This window comes from Haliotis rubra, unplaced genomic scaffold (assembly GCF_003918875.1).
Source record: "Haliotis rubra isolate DU_JTF1 unplaced genomic scaffold, ASM391887v1 Scf923, whole genome shotgun sequence".
In the NCBI taxonomy this organism is placed as follows: domain Eukaryota; kingdom Metazoa; phylum Mollusca; class Gastropoda; order Lepetellida; family Haliotidae; genus Haliotis; species Haliotis rubra.
Window position 1 is genome coordinate 166262 of NW_025767661.1, and position 22290 is coordinate 188551.

A 22290-nucleotide genomic window follows, 5' to 3' on the forward strand; every position below is an offset into this window, starting at 1 on the left:
CTAAAAGATTAGAAATGAATTTTTTTCAATAACCACTTCTGAGAGCCGGTTCACTGCGCGTAGTGTCAAAACACTACGCAAGGGTAATGAGTGCATATTTAAAACGCGTTTTATTCATGGTGCATATGTCATGGTAGAATGGAGATAATCCTTGTGTGTTTACATTGTGGAAGTGATTATAGTTGGTTGAACGCTGCTAAATGTTTCACGCTAACGCGTGAGGTCTTAAATAAAAAAATTATCAGCGTTCAACCAACTATAATCACTTCCAAAATGTAAACACAACAGGATTATCTCCTAAATAAACTACGATTATAACGAACTCAAAGGGAGTACTAAGTTTAGTTCGTTATAACCGTAGTTCCTTATCTGCATTTCGGCTAAAATATACAGCGAGTGGCTGGGAATCTACTGTATAAAAGGCCTTACACTCATCTTAATTACTCGAGGACCCGTGAAGATCCGGGTTGGGAATTGATCTTCAGCAACCCATGCTTGTTGTACGAGGCGACTAACGGGGTCGGGTGGTCAGGCTCGCTGGCTTGGTCATGTCATCGGTTCCCAATTGCGCAGATCGATGCTCATGCTGTTGGTCACTGGATTGTCTGGTCTAGACTCGATTATTTACAGACCGCCGCGATATAGCTGGAATATTGCTGAGTGCGGCGTTAAACAACAACCAACCAACCAGCTCTCTCAAGTTTCTAGACATGAAACAAGTCAGCAGACCAGTAACAAACAACCAGTGTCAAAATACAAGTTCTGGTTGTTTTGGGTTGTTGTTTTTTTAATCACAGCCGTTTGCTGTATATTTTATACGAACTGCGTACAACGTTATCATGAACTAAAATGTTTTGAGTTCGTTTTAACCGTAGTTTACTACGCAAATGTTTAAGAGTTGCCGTCGCCTTTCGAAAGTAGAACAATTCTTCGAATTTCCTCATGCTATTTTCTGATCCAAGAGGGAAGCAGTGTATATGAAACAATCGTTCACTCACCTGCGTCAAGCTTTATAATGAACGTTGGTTTGTCGATAATGACGTCACATTTGCCGGATTGTAGTGGGCGAGAAGTAAGTGAGGTGAAATGTTCCATTTCATGATACCTGAGTAGAGAAAACAACCATTTGCACAGAATCTGGTGAATGTCATTTCATGTAAGACGACATTGTTATGGAGGTCTAGAGGGGACAACCGAGTCCAGTTTCCGCCTTTGTCGAAGTCCCGTTTTAGTATTTTCCTCCTTGTTTTCATCGTAGTATTCTTGTTAGCTTTAACAGTTATGAATAATCATCTAATACTCGACAGTTGACTGAGTGATGGTGTAAATGCAACTGAGGTAATTGCGTAGATCAATGCTCATGCTGTTGATCACTGGATTGCCTGGCCCAGACTCGATTATTTACAGACCGACGCCATATAGCTGGTGTGCGGCGTAAAACAACAACCAGCCTATCCAAATTTGCAGAAGTAGCGTTAGTCTCCATGGTCAGTATAGGGGTGGCCAAAGTTTGGCTGCTGGACATCTATAGCTCAGTGATATATAATATTTCAATGATTACATATTTATTCTAAATCAATCTCTCTGATACTCCAGTTCTTTTCCTTTCCTGTGGCTGAGAAAAGCTTGAAAATTGCCGATTCGGCGTAAAGCAATATTCATTCATTCATTCATTCCTGTCCTATGTCGACAAATATAATAAAATATAATATAATAACATGTAAAAAGGAAAATGACATTAGTGTGTATTACTTGTTTTAGTCCCGATATGGCTGACTATGACTATAAATATCCACTCACTCACTTAATAAAGTCGGCTAAAATTTCGTGGTTCTATGTTACGCTCGCCACTGGTTGCTATAAACAGTTCTGTCCCTTAGATGCCCCTTCTATTAACCAATCAGATTGATCCTCTCATGCCATGTGCATTTGCTTTAAACATCTTGTACAAAACGAGCCTTGTCTCGTGAAGTACAGCGCTACCTTGGAACAGTTGATTCAGAAACAAACAGACCTGGAAACTATCGACGTCCCGATGACCCTACACACGAAATTCGGAAATCGACCGCAATCTATACGGCAGTGTATGAACCGGATGTCGATTTCGTGCCTCAATTTTGATTGGGCTACGCATAGACTCTTTTCGCCAGCCAAAACGTAACTCCAAAATTTCAGCCTTTTTCGGCATGGGTGGAAATTTCAGAGTCGATTAACTCCCTTGACTAGAGAAGATGCGGTGAGTGCGCTAAAAGAAACATGGTTGACATACTGACCAAGACGACAGGAATCCAGTGTTGTCCTTCTGGGCGAGGAGTCCAGCCTTGTCCAGCCGGCAATAACCACCAATCTGACCACTCTTTAATACGTCCTGGCGATAGCTGAAGAAGTTTCAGACACGGATGTAAATATAATATTGACTGGTGATTGTCTTTGCTCATAATGTGTGTTAGTAATTATTTTGAGATTTGGCACATGATAAATGTTCTAAGTACTGTGAACCTAGGATTTCGAAGTTCCACGCTGTTTCTGTGAAAATCTACGCAAGCTTAATGGTGCCACTTTGGTACCACAAATTGTTGTTTTTTTGTATATTTTTAAACCGTGTTTCAGTTGTTGACTTATTTTTCGTAATTTCTCGTTGATTCGATTTTTTTTTCGTTTTTAATATAAACCTCAAATAACGAGAAAATATTAGAATATAAGGAAATAACGCGAAAATATCGAGAATTTTGTAAAACTACACAAGTTTTTCAAATAATGAGAAATTTTCATTTAAAAAATTGATTTATGCTGCCAATTGTCACCATTAGGCTTTCGCAGAAAGCAAAAGTACAAATCGTAAAATGGTTGACTGGCGTCAAAACTTGACAAATACAGATGCTCTTTGAGATATGATATATTGTAATCTTAACCGTTCCTTGTAGGCATCAGCATGTACAAGAATCAAGGAATCTAGGCATCAGCATATATAGGAATCATAAGTATAGGATACACAGGAAGTTAGGAATGTAGGCATCGGGATATACAGGAAGCTTGGAATGTAGGCATCGGGATATACAGGAAGCTAGGAATGTAGGCATCAGGCTATACAGGAATCTAGGAATAAAGGCATCAGGATATACAGGAAGCTAGGAATGTAGGCATCAGGATATACAGGAAGCTAGGAATGTAGGCATCAGGATATACAGGAATCATGAATGTAAGCGTCAGGATATACAGGAATCATGAATGTAGGCATCAGGATATACAGAAATCATGAATGTAAGAATCAGGATATACAGGAATCATGAATGTAGGCATCAGGATATACAGGAATCATGAATGTAAGAATCAGGATATACAGGAATCATGAATGTAAGAATCAGGATATACAGGAATCATGAATGTAAGAATCAGGATATACAGGAATCATGAATGTAAGAATCAGGATATACAGGAATCATGAATGTAGGCATCAGGATATACAGGAATCATGAATGTAAGAATCAGGATATACAGGAATCATGAATGTAAGAATCAGGATATACAGGAATCATGAATGTAAGCAATCAGGATATACAGGAATCATGAATGTAAGAATCAGGATATACAGGAATCATGAATGTAAGCATCAGGATATACAGGAATCATGAATGTAAGAATCAGGATATACAGGAATCATGAATGTAAGAATCAGGATATACAGGAATCATGAATGTAAGCATCAGGATATACAGGAATCATGAATGTAAGAATCAGGATATACAGGAATCATGAATGTAGGCATCAGGATATACAGGAATCATGAATGTAAGAATCAGGATATACAGGAATCATGAATGTAAGAATCAGGATATACAGGAATCATGAATGTAAGAATCAGGATATACAGGAATCATGAATGTAGGCATCAGGATATAAATCAGGAATCATGAATGTAGGCATCAGGATATACAGGAATCATGAATGTAAGAATCAGGATATACAGGAATCATGAATGAATGAATATAGGAATCAGGATATACAGGAATCAGGAATGTAAGAATCAGGATATACAGGAATCATGAATGTAAGCATCAGGATATCAGGAATCATGAATGTAAGCATCAGGATATACAGGAATCATGAATGTAAGCATCAGGATACAATCAGGAATCATGAATGTAAGAGGATCAGGATACAGGAATCATGAATGTAGGCATCAGGATATACAGGAATCATGAATGTAGGCATCAGGATATACAGGAATCATGAATGTAAGAATCAGGATATACAGGAATCATGAATGTAAGAATCAGGATATACAGGAATCATGAATGTAGGCATCAGGATATACAGGAATCATGAATGTAGGCATCAGGATATACAGGAATCATGAATGTAAGAATCAGGATATACAGGAATCATGAATGTAAGAATCAGGATATACAGGAATCATGAATGTAAGGGTCAGGATATACAGGAATCATGAATGTAAGCATCAGGATATACAGGAATCATGAATGTAAAGGAATCATCAGGATATACAGGAATCATGAATGTAGGCATCAGGATATACAGGAATCATGAATGTAAGAATCAGGATATACAGGAATCATGAATGTAAGAATCAGGATATACAGGAATCATGAATGTAAGGGTCAGGATATACAGGAATCATGAATGTAAGCATCAGGATATACAGGAATCATGAATGTAGGCATCAGGATATACAGGAATCATGAATGTAGGCATCAGGATATACAGGAATCATGAATGTAAGGGTCAGGATATACAGGAATCATGAATGTAAGCATCAGGATATACAGGAATCATGAATGTAAGGGTCAGGATATACAGGAATCATGAATGTAAGCATCAGGATATACAGGAATCATGAATGTAAGGGTCAGGATATACAGGAATCATGAATGTAAGAATCAGGATATACAGGAATCATGAATGTAGGCATCAGGATATACAGGAATCATGAATGTAGGCATCAGGATATACAGGAATCATGAATGTAAGAATCAGGATATACAGGAATCATGAATGTAAGAATCAGGATATACAGGAATCATGAATGTAAGAATCAGGATATACAGGAATCATGAATGTAGGCATCAGGATATACAGGAATCATGAATGTAAGCATCAGGATATACAGGAATCATGAATGTAGGCATCAGGATATACAGGAATCATGAATGTAAGCATCAGGATATACAGGAATCATGAATGTAAGAATCAGGATATACAGGAATCATGAATGTAAGCATCAGGATATACAGGAAACTAGGAATGTAGGCATCAGGCTATACAGGAAGATAGGAATGTAGGCATCAGAATATACAGGAAGCTAGGAATGTAGGCATCAGGCTATACAGGAAGATAGGAATGTAGGCATCAGGATATACAGGAAGCTAGGAATGTAAGCATCAAGATATACAGGAAGCTAGGAATGTAAGCATCATGATGTACACGAAGCTAGGAACGTAGGCATCAGGCTATACAGGAAGCTAGGAATGTAGGCATCAAGATATACAGGAAGCTAGGAATGTAGGCATCAAGATATACAGGAAGCTAGGAATGTAGGCATCAAGATATACAGGAAGCTAGGAACGTAGGCATCAAGATATACAGGAAGCTAGGAATGTATGCATCAGCGAATATGAAAACAATGGAAGGGGACAGCTTGGGCTTTAGGCACTTTGGAATCAAAACAACAAATCTTGATTCCCACGATGCTCCTATTCTCACGTTGATATTCTCTTTTTTCGCGCTGACTGAAGTTAAAAACCTGTTTCCTACACATCACAGTCATGACTTACCAACGTACCTGCTTATATACACATGCAGCGGCACGTACATTTGTGTTGAATGACGGTACTGATGTTTACCTAAACAGAAAAGATGATGCATGCATGCTTTAAACACACTTGACCATCTTAAGAAAGAGCCCACTTTAAAACCATGTAAGCAGTGTAGCAAGTTGTACGGATGAGCACAGGGTGTGTGTGTGTGTGTGTGTGTGTGTGTGTGTGTGGTGGTGTAGGTACACACGGAAACAGACAAACATTACACACTGTTACGTATGAGAACTTTCAATATTTCTATAGCGTATTGTAACGTACGCAAATAGACCAGGAAGCTTTTAAGGTTGTACAGTTAGGGGATGTACCTATGAACGCTGAGTGTCTCCCTGGGTGAAATGAGCTGCGTGAGGTACTGTTTAACACAACGGTTAATTATGGAATCCTAGAAGGGATATTGTCGCGTTGTCGCAATGTCGCCCTCTCAAAAACAAGCAAAAAGAGGTAAAATTAAACCAAAGAGCGACAATGCGACAACGCGAGTATGTTTCTATTCACCCAAACGGCGACAGAGCGACAATGTCCCTGCTTAGATTCCATAGTTAATTGTGTAACATGCAACTGTACCTTTTTCCCTGATCTGCCAGCCCGGCTGTACGGAGGTCAATGTACATGTTTGTTGCGCGGCAGTACTTTAGGCCGTCCACGCACTCCAGTGACGAGTCACCCTGTAGGTATAGAGTACATTCAGGGGTATTTTATATTCTAAATATTTATTTACAGGATAGACAAATAAATCGAACTGTGTTAACGTACCAGAACTCATATTCTGACTAGTTCAAAACTTCCGAGGTAGCCTAGTGGTTGAGGTGTACGCTAGTCTTGCCATAAGTCCTGGTTCGATTCTTAAATGGGTACGTGTGCTTCATGTCCCCTCCCAACATATGGGTTGAGTAACAGCGGAGTACAACGATGCAAAGTCGTTTAATACGTCGTCAAAGTCCTGGACACTGTATGGCTATCGTTCTCATAACCTATGTCGCCAGAGCATCCAGGTTTGTAAAGCGTCCCAATTCGATGTGAAGAGTTGCGTCCCTTTGGCACACCCGAAACCTGTGAACACTGGTTCGAGTCACAGGTTCACGCCAGTTATATTTCCTGTAAATACTTGCGTTCGAGGTTTCCCCCCGAGTGGTAAACAAACTAACTCTGCATTACTTTGGATTTCCTCTCAAATCAGGATGACGGACCTTGATATAACTGAATTACTATTCACAGAAGTACTGCTAAACCCAACTCACTCACTCACTCGCTCACTTGAACAGGTATCAAGATGGGGATCCAGACAACGGGGTTCGTCTGTACGTGGGGTTTAACGTCGCGTTCAGTAGAGTTCATATAAGTGTGCGTGCGTGCGTGCGCGTGCGAGCGCGCGATATGGTCGAGATGTATTTCCAGAGGCAGCATATTATTTGTAAGTGGGTGGGCGTGTATATGTGTCTGTTTGGGTGTATGTATGTATGTATGTATGTATGTATGTATGTATGGATGGATGGATGTATGTATGGATGTATGTATGTATGTATGTATGTATGTATGGATGGATGGATGGATGGATGGATGGATGGATGTATGTGTGTGTATGTATGTATGTATGTATGTATGTATGTATGTATGTATGTATGTATGTATGTATGTATGTATGTATGTCTGTCTGTCTGTGTATGTATGTCTGTGTATGTATGTGTGTATGTATGTATGTATGTATGTATGTGTGTGTGTGTGTGTGTGTGTGTGTGTGTCCGTGCGTGTGTGGACGTACTTTAGTCAAGACTAATTAATGCCGGTGTTACACTGGTAGCCCGCTAATAGTTCCATATGGATACCAACTCAAACACAGCATACACCCAGCTGACCACTTGCTTAATGCCCTTAAGGTCGAGCGCGAGCCAAGGAAACAACAAATACCATGTTATCTTTTGACATGACGCGTCCTCCCGCTCACCAGAGGATATTCTGCCCAGCACCCATTCCACGATTTATGATGGCAAAAAAGTAACCAACAAAAATGATTATTCGATGATGAGTATTTTTTCAAGTGATTCTGCGACTGCTTTCAGCCTTGAGAATTGACAAGACAAGAAATGGTTATTCGGTAGTGAATCTTTTGATGCTGACAATATAGTTTTGGACCTGAAACTTGCAGCGTTTTCATTACGAAAGGATACTTGTCTTCCCAGCTGCGTGTTGATGACTCTTATACTTTCTAAAACAGTCCACAATACATGATGTCCGTATTAAAGGGTTCAGACAAACTGGGTATCCGTCTACATGCATACTCCGCATTGATGCCTGGCTTCGGTCCACGTGACACTGAAATTAATCGAACTCACGTTCGAGACATATTGTTGCAGCACGTTGTGCTGTAAACTGTGCGCGCAGCTAAATTCAAGCCAAGTTGAGTAACGTTGGTCGCGGTGACCAAATTCGACAGCTTGTGTTAATTGGGCTTAATTCGGTAACATATGTTGCATGTGGTATCCCTTGGCAAGTGGCCTTCGAATTATGTCTCCCAGCAGTGAATGGGTACCTAGTAGGACAAGATTGAACTGTGTCGTTAATTTCTAGCGCAGATTTGCCTGCATTCCCCCTCAGGGAGTCGAAAATAAAAATCGACTGCATACTGATCCATATACCGGGTAAATAACATAATGGGGCAGTGGGGTAGCCTAGTGGTTAAAGCGTTCCCTCGTCACGTCGAAGGCCCGGTTCGATTCCCCACACGTGTACAATGTATGAGGCCCATTTCTGGTGTTCCCCGCCGTGATATTGCTGGAACATTGTTAAAAGCGTCGTAAAACTTAACTCACGGAATGAGTGTTTCAGATTTATAATAGTATATACTGTTTTATGCAGAAGAGACATTTCCATCACATATTAATTCATACGGTCCAGACTCGATTATTTACAGACCGCCGCCATATAGCTGGAATATTGCTGAGTGCGGCGTAAAACTAAACTCACTCACTCATAAGGCGCACACTAAGTTTCATATAGACAGTGTATTTATTTAAAATGCACTAAAAATCACTATTACACAATAAGGAATTGCATATGAGTTTGGGACAATTACACACTCACTCACTCATTCACTCAATAATGTAGTACTCTCAGTATGCCTTAGGATGTGGATCTGACGCGTTATAATCATACATATTTTTATCGTCATTATCGTCGTCCTTGATGCTGTTAGATAACACCACCATCGTTTTGATGTCATTCACGAACTGACAGAATGATAAATATCCATCTGTCGTGTAGAGAGAACGCCAGCCTCCTATATACACCTGTTGCGCGATGCTTGTCACATTAACGTGAGCCAGGAACTGTTTCAAGGACGGCTGGGTGGTCTGGTATGACATAATCGCCATCACAGGTGTTATGTATGTAGGTGGTGTATCAGATGCTGAGGGGTTTTGTTGCATTAGTTCGTGAGACATCGAACAGGATTTCATCTGGGTTACAAAATGTAAGGCCTTAGGAAAACTATCAGCAACGTTTATATGGACATGAAGAGGACAGTTACAAAATATCAGTGAGTGAGTGAATTTAGTTTTACGCCGTTTTGGCAATATTCCAGCAATAGCACGACGGGGGACGCCAGAAATGGGCTTGACACATTGTGCCCATGTGGGGAATCGAACCCAGGTCTTGGGCATGACGAGCGAACGCCTTAACCACTAGGCTACCCCAATGTCCCTACAAAATATTATTACCGGCGACCAAAATATTGCCCGACACAAAACTCATGATTTTAACGTGTGCCATAAATCGCCGTATTTGTTCAGATAACATTTGAACTGCCTTTGCATGTGTTTGTGACATGAACAACCGGTGGATCATAGGTATGTTAACGCTTATGGCAACACCTGGTGTCAACACTATTTGATAGGGATTCATAAGCATGTGCTCTTGTCATTGTACAGCGGATTTTGCGAAACCACGAGCTACAGCTTTGTATTATCAGAACAATGACACATGTGTGAGAGAGTATTTTAAGCCGTTTTTAGGCGGGAATATCACGTCTGGGACCACCAAATATTGGCTTCGAACATTGTACCCATGTGGTGAACGAACCCGGGCATTCGGCATGAAGAGCGAACACCTAAACCACATGGCCTCCCCGTCGCCCTGTAATTAAACAGGACGCTGAAATATATATCAAATCATGAAGACAGAGAATGACATTATGAATATCTATAATCTATAAATGTATTCTGATCGGTCAGAGTGGTGGGGTGGCCTTGTGGTAAAGCGTTCGTTCGTCGCGACGAGGTCCCGGGTTCAATTCCTCACATGGGTCCCAGTATGGAATCCCATTATATTCCGGCGTAAAATGCAATAAATCAGTAAATATTAAGAATGGCATTAAGGAACAACCTGTGCTTGTGGGCTGCAATATGTCCTCAGGTTGTTTCTCCTCTCTTTAACGTAGCCAAAATCTGCCTGCTTCCAGAATATGTCTGTGTTCGTCTCCACCACTGAAGGTTGACCCCGTCTGTCGACAATGAACATTTCAATAAACATATTCTGAACGTAGCCGCAATCCTATTGGCTGGAAGACCAGATCAAATTAAATTCGATACCCGAAAATCTTCGGGACTTACTTTCATGCGTCCTGTGTGATCTTTTAGCGTATGGAATAATATCACAATTCCCGCAAATGAGGAAACATGTATGTCCTCACGGTATCATACACATTCGTGTTAAGCTGGGGCTTAAAAAAAATGTTGCAGTTCCGATTACCCGAGCGACCCTTGAATTCAGGTGCCGATCCTAATTATTTAAACGGTAGGAATAAAATAAGCTTTAAGATACCAATGTTTTTCCCGGCACCGACGGACATCTGTCATTCTGATACTGATAGAGAAAGTCGACTTGATGGCCGCAGGCTTGAGTGAATGAACAATTAAACGTTGATAAATGTGTTATTAGTTTGTACGTTACTCCTGAAAAATTATGAAAAAATCCAACCTACCCACCCTAAATTTTAAAGAGGTGTAATCGGATCCACAACTTTTTTATTTGGCCGGACATGTAAAAGAAAGTATACACGCATACATTTCCGATTATTTAAAGAAATAAAAACGCAACGTAAATATTTTGAAAAGCGTTTGGATTGTGAGAACAAGTCTCCAACATTGTGTACCCGTTTCCAAAGCACCACAGAGACCCATTATAGTGTTGTGTTATGGATAGCATGAAAATCAGGGTTGCACCGCACTGCAACCATAACACGACTACACAACAGTGCGGGGCAGTGGGGTAGCCTGGTGGTTTAAGCGTTGGCTCCTCACGCCGAAGACCCAGGTTCGATTCCCCACATGAGTACAATGTGTGAAGCCCATTTCTGGTGTCCCCCGCCATGATATTGCTGTAATATTGCTAAAAGCGGCGTTAAACCATACTCACTCACTCACAACAGTACACTGCATTGCACCGCATGAAACACGCCACATAACTACAATACTGGTTTTTTGTAACAATGGCACTGCGAATATCATTGAGCGATCTTGCGAATAACACGTAGTTGACTTGTGATACAAAGCCAATTAATCTTTCCAACGTGGATACCTTTCAGTTTACCTTAGGTTCTGTGACTCATCGTCGGTGCACAGGGGCGTACTCATCCTCTCTCCGACTGGGCACCCGTCTTCATATCCCCAGCATCTCCTAATCTCCAAGGAGGACTGTCAAAACAGACAGAGCAATAGATGACATCGTCAATTCAAAACAGGCTCTATACACACGGACTGCTGGCTCGTGGTATAAAAGCGAATATTAGACGTTCAAAACCACATGTACCCCTACTGATACTGGTGAAGCTTATGGCATACATGCACCTGAAGCACTAGCGATGCATGTGAGTGAGTGAGTTAGTTTTACGCAGCACTCAGCAATATTCGATGCATGTAAACTGTTAATTCACACAATACGTTGTAAGTAAAGAAACAAACCCTTCAATATCCATAAGAAATCTCTTCTAAAGCAGAGTCGACTAATTCCGACTAAATTGTCATGATCATGTGTTTGTGAATCTATACACAAAGAACCCTGGCAAATCTCACGATTGAATGAGCCCAGATCTTAACCCTTTGGAGCATATCTGGAACATGATTGGTCGTTATGTGCAACAAAGGGATCCTCCTGTACAGAACCTGGCCCAATTGGAAGCTGTTTTACACGAGGAATGGCGTAGACGGTCCCTTCAAGAGGATGAGTGAGTGAGTTTAGTTTTACAGCGCACTCAACAATATTACAGCTTTATGGCCGCGGTCTGTAAATAATCGAGTCTGGACCAGACAGTCCAGTGATCAACAGCATGAGTATCGATCTGCTCAACTGGGAACCGATGACATGTGTCAACCAAGTCAGCGTGCCTGACCACCCGATCCCGTTAGTCGCCTCTTACGACAAGCATGGGTTACTGAAGATCAATTCTAACCCGGATCTTCACGGGTCTCAAGAGGATCAGGAGGCTGACAGGGGTATGAGTAGGAGAGTGCTGGCTGCCATACAGTCACATGGAGGTTACACTCGGTATTGACCTTGAATCGTGTAAGACACGCAAAATGATATTTTGAATGTTCACATTCACAATATAATAAATGCAACGTTGAACATTCTTGGGCCATACTTGTACAGACATGATTTTGTATGAAAATCAGTGCTTTTTAAAGATATGAGCAATTATCATCATAAAATCAACAGGGATTCCAATCATTTTGTCGTTTTTTATGAGTCAAAGGATCATACGGGTCATAAAAACTGATGTTGTTCCATCGTGGTCACCACGAGAAGTGTTATGTACGTGTTGAAAACCTATCATTGCAAATATACAGGGCGTGCTTAATTAAGTTCTTTGTGTATATATAAAAGAAGTGATTATGCCAGGTGTGCGCGAAAAGGTGACCTGCCCACCGGTGGCATCCGTCATAAACACGTGTAAAGGCAAGTCAATTGTTTACCTGAAAAAACTCGGGAATGGATGGTCAAGGCAAAATACGGAACCTACTACCATTAATGTTTTTGGAAAGCTTTACAGAAGCCTTGATCAAACTTCTGAGCAAGAATAGTAAGACGCTCATTGGAATCCTGGTAAAACGAGCATGTTCAATTTTACCTCAAAAGTTGTGAAATGTAAACACCCAAGCATGGAGCTGTTGCAATAATGCTCGACATGACAGGGAAATTTGACTACTGAAGACATTAAGCCTTTCTGACAGAAATTAAAATATTTTCTCGCGTGAACACCATTCGCTAGGACATGTTTAACATGTTTTTGCTCTTTTCTGCTAATGGTTTTTATTCAGCTAGATGCAACCAATTTCGCCAAACGTTGCATCCGAGTTTCATCTTTTTGATACTACATTCATATTACGGCAGAGAATTGTGAATCGAACAGACACTTTTGCGTCACAGTGAGTGAATATGGTTTTTCGCTGCTTTTAAGCAATATTCCAACAATATCACGGCGGGGGACACCAGAAATTTGTCTCACACATTGTACTCATGCGGGGAATCGAACCCAGGACACCCCACTGTTTCATTTGGCGTCACAGGGGCGGTAGGATAGCCTAGTGGTTAAAGCGTTCGCTCGTCTCGCCGAAGACCCGGGTTCGATTCCCCGCATGGGTACAATGTGTGAAGCCCTCTGGTGTCCAACGCCGTGATGTTGCTGGAATATTGCTAACAGCGGCGTAAAATTCACTCACTCATTTGGCGTCACAACGGTTTAATCTCCAAGCTGTTTGTGTCTCACCTTATAAGGGCAGCTATCCTCATCCCTACAACGCTGTTTCATGTAAGGATTGTTCCTGAAGAAGTAGGGCACATGTTCCAAGGGGAGGCTCAGATCCCCCCAGTTAGTGGCGCCGTCTACTGTCACAAACAACGCTGACGTCACAACCAGGGGAAGTAACCCAGACCAAGTGCCCATAGTCCACATTCTGTGAAATGAATTTTTTTTATAAAACGGTATAAAAAAAGATGCATTTACACTTCCATCCATCCGTCCGTCCGTCCATCCATCCATCCTGGATACAAAGTGACCACCCGATCCCGTTAGTCGCACCTCTTACGACAAGCATGGGTTGGTGAAGACAAATTCTAACCCGTATCTTCATGGGTAGTCTAAGATGTAATTTGGGAATACTCTTGATTTTGAGGAATAATGGTCCTCAAAGAATATCCCAGGATACCTGCGATAGGGATCTGGCTGATGGCACGTCATCACAAGGTGGGCCGTTGTTCATGCTGCGGCGTTACATAACATTCAATCAATAATTCATTTACTCACGATATTCAACCTCTTTCGTTATTCGACCGCCTCCGTGGTGCAGTGGTTAGAGCGTCCGCCCGGAGAACGGAAGGTCGCGGGTTCGATCCCCGACCGCGTCATGCCAAAAGACGTTAAAATATGGTACTTGTTGGTCCCTGCCTGGCGCTCGGCATTAATGGGTACAACAAGGACTGGTCGGCTCGGAGTCAGTATAATGTGTCTGAGTGGGGTATTCATGCTTCACTGCGGCATGGTATCTCAGTGAGCTAGCACTATAAAACCAGCTTAAGTCTGGGCTAGTACAAGCAGCCGCACATACACATACACACGCATGCACGTCGTCATATGAGCGAAATATTCTCAAGCACGACGTTAAACCCAATTTCACCTCACCTCACCTCATGCTGCGGCGTTACATAACATTCACTCAGTAATTCATTTACTCACGATATCCAACCTCTTTTAAATACATGTATGTACTATAATAATTCACCATCGTACATGCTTAGAATACACGTAATGCCGACTACGCTATCAAACGCCATGGTACAGCATATACCTGTAAGAAAAGAAAATGTTTTTAAAAAAACACCTGGTCATACAAAAAATCATCAGTTTTACCTTGATGCAACGTCCAATTTCACAGCTCTAACGCACTTTTACAATTCGTTGTGCATAATGGAATATGCCCTTAGTCTCCAGTATTCCAATGTCACAGATATATCTTGTGATGGTCGCTGACAGTCATCCTAACATCATATGAGCGCAATGTTACAACCCAGCCGCTATTATTAACGTACAAGCCTTAGAGAGGCTGTTCACTGTTGTCGTAACACGCCCTTGCCCGCCAGCAGTGTGTGCAAATATTGTCGGCAGGCATATTGTATGGATCCCATATTGTCGGCCGGCTGGATTGTATAGATTTGATGCGGTCTAGAAAGGTCGTATTATTTAGAGGTTTACTTACGGTGAGATGTAACACTGTATTATTTGTGTACAGAGGTATATGAATGTACACAGAGAGAAGGAAGTTGGTTGTCAACTCTCTCTCTCTCTCTCTCTCTCTCTCTCTCTCTCTCTCTCTGGTGGGGTAGCTCAGTGGTTAAAGCGTTGGCCCCATTTCTGGTGTTCCCCGGCCGTCTGTTGCTGGATCTTACTCTCTTATTCTCTCTCTATCTCTCTCTCTTTCTCTCTATTCCCTCTTATCTCTCTCTCTCTCATCTCTTCTCTCATCTACTCTCTCTCTCTCTCTCTCTCTCTCTCTCTCTCTCTCTCTCTCTCTCTCTCTCTCTCTCTCTCTCGCACTGAACTGAATGTATATTATTCAATAATGACCAACTTCCGTTGCGTGATAACATTTGTTTAAAAAGAATTTAACTGACTTTATATATTTATATATATGCCGCACGTATCCAGAACCAGGGTACACAGTGTCGCTCTTTGATGTTACTATAAGCGACGTAAAACCACTCACTCTCACATGTCACCTACCACCTAAACAATGCAATGTCCATTTTGTCGATACATGTACATAGATTAGCATGTTTATAAGCCTTGAATGGACAGAGCCGGAATTTACATCCTGATCAATATAAGAATTGTATGAATTTTGTTGACAGTTGGCTTTGACGTATTGTTCTGTGACAGGCCTAGAACTGAACACTTGTTGAACAATCAGATGTATCAAAATATTGGCAGCTCCACAGTCACCACAACAGAAGCTCATAAACATATTTACATCAAGCACTAGGCCACTCAGTACTCAGTAGCGTTCTTGGCCACGAAGCTTTCATCAAAGCAGCTAACCTATTGTCGGTATAAAGATTAAAAAAGTCAATAGCTCTTAACTTTGAGTTAAGAATTACATGTTGTACAATACTTTCTGGAAATCTGAAATCGTTTAGGGCAACACAGATGACTATTAGCACAAGCACATCGAAGGTCTGGGATCGAATCCTCATATTCCCTGTTTCTGGTGTCCCCAGCCAAGATGTATATTGTTGGAATATAACTAAAACGGACTGTGACGATTAGAGAATATTGACCTATATTTAGCCTGCACATATATGTGAAGTCTATATTGGAGAAAATACCTAAGTTTGTGAGTTGTCTTTTTTTAGGTAAATAAATAAATATTTTAGATACAGTATTTGGATCCATAACCTTCATCAAATGAAGTACACTAATGTGCAAAAGATAATACACATGACTGGACCATAATACATACATGGTTTGGAACAAAACGTTACAAGCGTTATACAAAACGTCACCAGGCTGAATACATCCGCCGAAATACAAGTCCAAAACACAACCCATCGTTGAATAATCATTTTTTTGTCCTATTCATTTTGCCACAATCAAACACAGGTGTATACTACGCTTTGACAGGCAGTGTACATTCTACATAATAGTGAGTGAGTGAGTTTAGTTTTACGCCGCTTTTAGCAATATTCCAGCAATATCACGGAGGAGACACCAAAAATGGGCTTCACACATTGTACCCATGTGGAGAATGGAACCCGGGTCTTCGGCGTGACGAGCGAACGCTTTAACCACTAGGCTACCCCACCGTCTCAAGTCTCCGAGACAGATGAAAAAAATGCAGATTCACATTCTACAAGATGCGTAGATGTAGATGTGATATTCTTACCTTATAGGCTACAAGCGATGTATGTAGTCTCCAGTGGGTCTGGTGATTTCTTTAATTTAAAAAAATCCCGATCTTGTGATCTTGTTTCAAGTAAAGGATCACTAAATTTGATCTTTGCCTCAGATGTATATTTAAGACTTTCCTCGAGTACCTCCGTGTCAGCTTGTCAAAAATCCTTGATCTTTACGTCGTACCAGCTGGATTGTTATTAGACAATCCTCGGTAAGGGCTTGTCAACATTACAATAAGCCCCCTGCTGTGTTTAGTAGAACAACGCTGCTTGTAAGATATAGATCAATATACTACACGTTGTGAGGTTCATTGTCTGTTCGATATGGGCTTGAAGGAAATTGCATTTGGCCCTGAACGTGGATATTACGATTTCTCCAAACGGAAATGAATATGCAGGTACGTGGTCAGAAGATGGATTAATAAACATACAGATAGATTACAGGGGCGTAAGGTAGATATGGTTTCGTCTTGAAAAAAGCCCCCCAAGCCCCTCCTGTCCCTACGCCCCTGGGATTAATGGATATACACGCTGTACATCACACGTGTCACACAACTGGAAGTGAGTGAGTGAATTTAGTTTTACGACGCAATATTCCAGCAATATCACTGCGGGGGATACCAGAAATTGGTTTCACAAATTGTACCGATGTGGGGAATCGAACCCAGGTCTTCGCCGTGACGAGCGAACGCTTTAACCACTATCCTACCCAACCGCCGTAGAAGTAGTGGTGGTGGTGGAGGTGGTGGTGGCGTTAGTTGTACTAAAGTACTGTCGGAAATAGAAAAAAACTGTTTTTAGGCTGTTACTCTGTATCCCTAAAATCCCACAACTGCAAATAGTATATGTCGAAATAACCAACTACGGCCTAACTTGGCATTCAGTGGGATGCGTAATAAGATATCCAGAAAAGCATGTTTACTCGTAAAATCGGGAAAAACTTAGATAAAATACGAATAGCTGCTGAAAACAATAGATCAGACTATAGATGGCAATTAGGTCGCTCAGACAGGTATGACGACGGACCGTCGACTCACCTGGCATGAAATGCACGTGCTGCCTACAGGCACAAGCATTAAGGGGTCATCTCAAAAATATTTTGTGCTTTTTCATGTGTGTTGACTATGTCTCATCTATTGATTAACATCTCACGTGTCTTTCTTTCATATAGTTTATGTTGAGATATGTAAAAGAGTATGATACCTGAGAACCATAGAAACGCATCGTATTAAATGTCTCAAAATATATAGGTGGTATGACCACCCGATCGCGTAGGTTGACAGGACCGGATATTACTTGTAAATTGTTATGACGTGTACTTCCCCAGTATAATTGCCCTGAAGGATTATCTTATCTTAGCTGATATCTCTATCCCCCAGCCCGACCCCAAAGATCGTCTGCGACACCCGTTTTGCTTTTGAGACGAACCTTCCTATCTGTTTCTTTTCGTAGTGAGAGGGAGACTACATGGTAGCTACATCCTTAATAGTTTCAACATTGGAAGTTATTATTTTTCACCCCAGCTCGCGTTTATAATGAAACTAAGTCTAATTTCAAAATGGGCATTTAAAAAGTGTCCTTTGTAATACAATATCGTCGCACACTAATTTGCATAAAGTCATGGTCTGTTCCAAATAAATCGTTCTGCACTAATCTCTCCTCAGTAAAGTCCCTTTTTCTACGTTTCCTATGTCTCTACCACTGAGACTGCAGTTAGGCCGAACTTAGTTTAACAGATATTTCACACTTGCACATATCAACTACATAAATTGTAGAGATAAATGAGAAAATACAGTTAGTAGCAGTAGTAGTAGTAGTAGTGGTAGTAGTGGTGGTAGTAGTAGTAGTAGTAGTAGTGGTGGTGGTGGTGGCGGTGGCAGTAACCACGCACGCACGCAACGCACGTACAAACACACTCATACACATGCGCCAAACGCATTTCACATTCCATTACAAATCGTGCTTCACTTTACTATTGATCTATGCCTATTTAGTTAATTAACTGTATTGACATTATAACAAATCGCTTGTGAGAAAACATGTGATTTATCACACAGATATCCAACACTCACATATCAGTTGTATATCCTTAGATCATTCGGATGCTGCATCTAGAACCATGGCTTCATACAAAATCTCGGAGCGATGTCCATTACCAACACTCACTTCATACCATATAAAGATGGTGGAACCGTGCCGCACGTGTCAGTAAACTCACGTGACCATGAACACTCTTTCCGTTCAGATGCTAACGAACCGCTGAAGAGAATCGTCTTTCTTCGATCTGTTCCTGGGTTGTATTCCTTGACTACGGGCCACGTCGTTGACAATGGACAGCTCCATGTGACATCAGTACAGTAGAATGTCAAGTTGCATGGACTCGCTAAAGCAACGCGTCGGTCTGTAGCATCATCAATAAATATCACTAAACCGCTTCCCGTGGGCAGGGAATCTGACGAGCTTCACGGTTGGATTAGTATGATATGGTACAAAGCAGTTTTGATAACCGCGTTTGCCACAAGCATTCTTGCGGTACGCAGCAATCGATTGGAAACTCTACGTCGTTTCACGTTTGTAAAAATGTGATTAGATTGTCTTTTCCCCGATTGCATTAATATTGTTTTGAATATTTAAACACCAGGGTTGTTGTGTGTCAGTCGTATTAATGATGGTTTTCTGAAGTCAGACTGACTGACTGATTATGGTTTTACGCCGCTTTTAGCAATATTCCAGCAACATCACGGCGGGGCACACCAGAAATGGGCTTCACACATTGTACCCATGTGGGGAATCTAACCCGGGTCTTCAGCGTGACGAGCCAACGCTTTAACCACTAGGCTACCCCACCGCCCCTTCTGAAGTCAGAGAAGAGCCACTATGATAGGTATCATAGGCGGATCCAGAGTGGGGTGCAGAGGTGCGCACCCCCACCCTCACCTCCCTTTTGTCCTGAGTGAGTGAGTTTAGTATACGCCACACTCAGCAATATTTTGTCATGGGCCCTGTTTCACAAAGCTCTCGTAAGCCTAAGATCTCGTAACTATTCTCGTAGCATTCGTACCTCGATCCTATACTGTAACATAGTGGGAGGTACGAATGCTACGAGCAATCATACGAGATCTCAGGCTTACGAGAGCTTTGTGAAACGGGGCCCAGAACGTTTACTAAATGACCATTGAAAACGGGTGAAAATGAAGTGTACATCCGAGTGAGTAGGGTTTTACACCGCTTTTAACATTATTTCAGTAATATCACGGCGGGGGACACCAGAAATGGGCTTCACGCATTCTGTCCATGTGGGGAATCAAACCCGGGCATTCGGCGTGACGATCGAACGCTTTAACCGCTTGGCTACACCACAATTCATGAAACCCTTATATATATATACTAAAGAGGTAGGGGCGGTGGGGTAGCCTAGTGGTTAGCCTCGTCACGCCGAAGACCCGGGTTCGAATCCCCACATGGGTACAATGTGTGAAGCCCATTTCTGGTGTTCTCCGCCGTGATGTTGCTGGAATATTGCTAAAAGCGGCGTAAAACCAAACTCAGTCAGTCAGTCCTTAAAGAGGTAAGCGTTACCTCTCAGCATTGTACATTAGAATATCGAACTTGTCATTGTGTCCTCCCAAACGTTTATCGGTAATGGATTCCTCTAAATATATCCTTAACACTCGTTATACATTAACAAAACGTGGCACTCATTCTCCATCTGGTTTGATTTGAAAAGTTTACATACGCTTTCTTCAACCAGTTTATTTGCAGCGCTGTCCTTTTCAGTTTCAAGTGGTAACACACCACATCGAAATTATGTGACAATATATTTAAATTTCTTCAACAACAGCTATAACGAACTCTAAGGGACCACAATTTTAATTCGTTATAACCGTTATTCGTTATACACATTTCGACTGATTACACAGTGAGTGGCCAGGACCGGAAAATAGCTACATACGTCCACTCGTTTTGAGCGTGTTCTTTGTAAACGTAGAAATATTGTACCCTCGACTTCAATATGTTTGTGAGGTAATTTTGATGCCTACAGGAAACGTGGGGTGGCCCAGCAATATCAGTGGGGTGGACACCAGAAATGGGCTTCACATATTGTACCCATTTGGGGAATCGAACCTAGGTCTTCGGCGTGACGAGCGAACGCTTTAACCACTAGGCTACCATACCGCCCCCACAGGCAAAGGAAACACACAACACATTTTGTATATTTAATGTTAGCTGTACCTTTAAACGCTCTTAAAACAAGCTTAATGACATCAACACGTTTATTAAATTATATTTACAATCCCGTCAAATGTCAAAGGAACTTTATTGTTCGTTTGACCTACGGGCTATATACTGTGGTAAAGGTCACGTGAAATTTAATGGATATCAGACGTTTTAACATTCCCGATTTCTAAACGATATGTTAACCTCCGGGCAAAAGAAGCTATAAACTTGGAAATTGGATGTTACCATTAAATTAATAATAAATGTTATCAAAACATTACTATTACCTGAAAACGGTCGAACTCTACAGACTTAAGGCCTAAAACACACTATGAAACATGTTTCAAATACATCTCCATCGAATAACTATTTCGTGTCTGTTTTGGACAAGTGGTGGTGGGGTAGCCTAGTGGTTAAAGCGTTCGCTCGTCACGCCAAAGACCCAGGTTCGATTCCCCACATGGGTACAATGTGTGAAGCCCATTTCTGGTGTCCCCTGTCATGATATTCCTGGAATATTGCTAGATGCGGCGTAAAACCGAACTCACACACTCATTTTAGACACCATCAAACACTAGTGCACATCCTATTTTGCCCGCAAAAGTAGATAGGGGGCAAGGCAATGCTGAATAATTTGTTTATGCATGACAAGAAGTTTTTTGTTTGTTGTTAAACGCTGCACTCCAGTATAGTCCAATTACATGGCGGCGGTGTGTAAATAATCGAGTCTGGACCTGACAATCCAGTGATCAACAACATCATAGCCATGATAGTGTGTCATCGTCGCCCTGATTGTGTGTCATCGTGGCCCTGATTGTGTGTCTTCGTGGCCCTGATTGTGTGTCATCGTCGCCCTGATTGTGTGCCATCGTTACCATGATGGTGTGTCATCTTCGCCCTGATTGTGTGTCATCATATCCCTGATTGTGTGTTATCGTAGCCCTGATTGTGTGTCATCGTAGCCTTGATAGTGTGTCATCGTAGCCCTGTTTGTGTGTCATTATATGGCTATGATAGTGTGTCGTCGTGGCCCTGACTGTGTGTTATCGTAGCCCTGATTGTGTGTTATCGTAGCCCTGATTTGTGTGTCATCGTAGCCATGATAGTGTGTCATCGTAGCCCTGTTTGTGTGTCATTATGGCTATGATAGTGTGTCATCGTGGCCCTGATTGTGTTTCATCGTGGCCCTGATTGTGTGTCATCGTGGCCCTGATTGTGTGTCATCGTAGCCATGAATGTGTGTCATTATGGCTATGATTGTGTGTCATCGTGGCCCTGTTTGTGTGTCATTATGGCT

The 22290-nt window shown here is 41.6% G+C and overlaps 1 protein-coding gene across 1 annotated transcript in view; it reads right to left on the minus strand.

The window, feature by feature from the left end:
- LOC124264437 (EGF domain-specific O-linked N-acetylglucosamine transferase-like) overlaps positions 1-19227 on the minus strand; it is a 33129-nt gene extending 13902 nt beyond the window's left edge. The window contains exons 1-7 of the mRNA XM_046699181.1: positions 18848-19227; positions 13597-13783; positions 11421-11524; positions 10215-10332; positions 6402-6502; positions 2274-2378; positions 999-1105 (exon numbers count right to left, since the gene is read on the minus strand). Of these exons, the coding sequence (XP_046555137.1) occupies positions 999-1105; positions 2274-2378; positions 6402-6502; positions 10215-10332; positions 11421-11524; positions 13597-13782 (721 nt within the window). The 5' untranslated portion in view covers position 13783; positions 18848-19227. The remainder of the gene's footprint in view (positions 1-998; positions 1106-2273; positions 2379-6401; positions 6503-10214; positions 10333-11420; positions 11525-13596; positions 13784-18847) is intronic.
- Positions 19228-22290: the final 3063 nt, after the last annotated feature.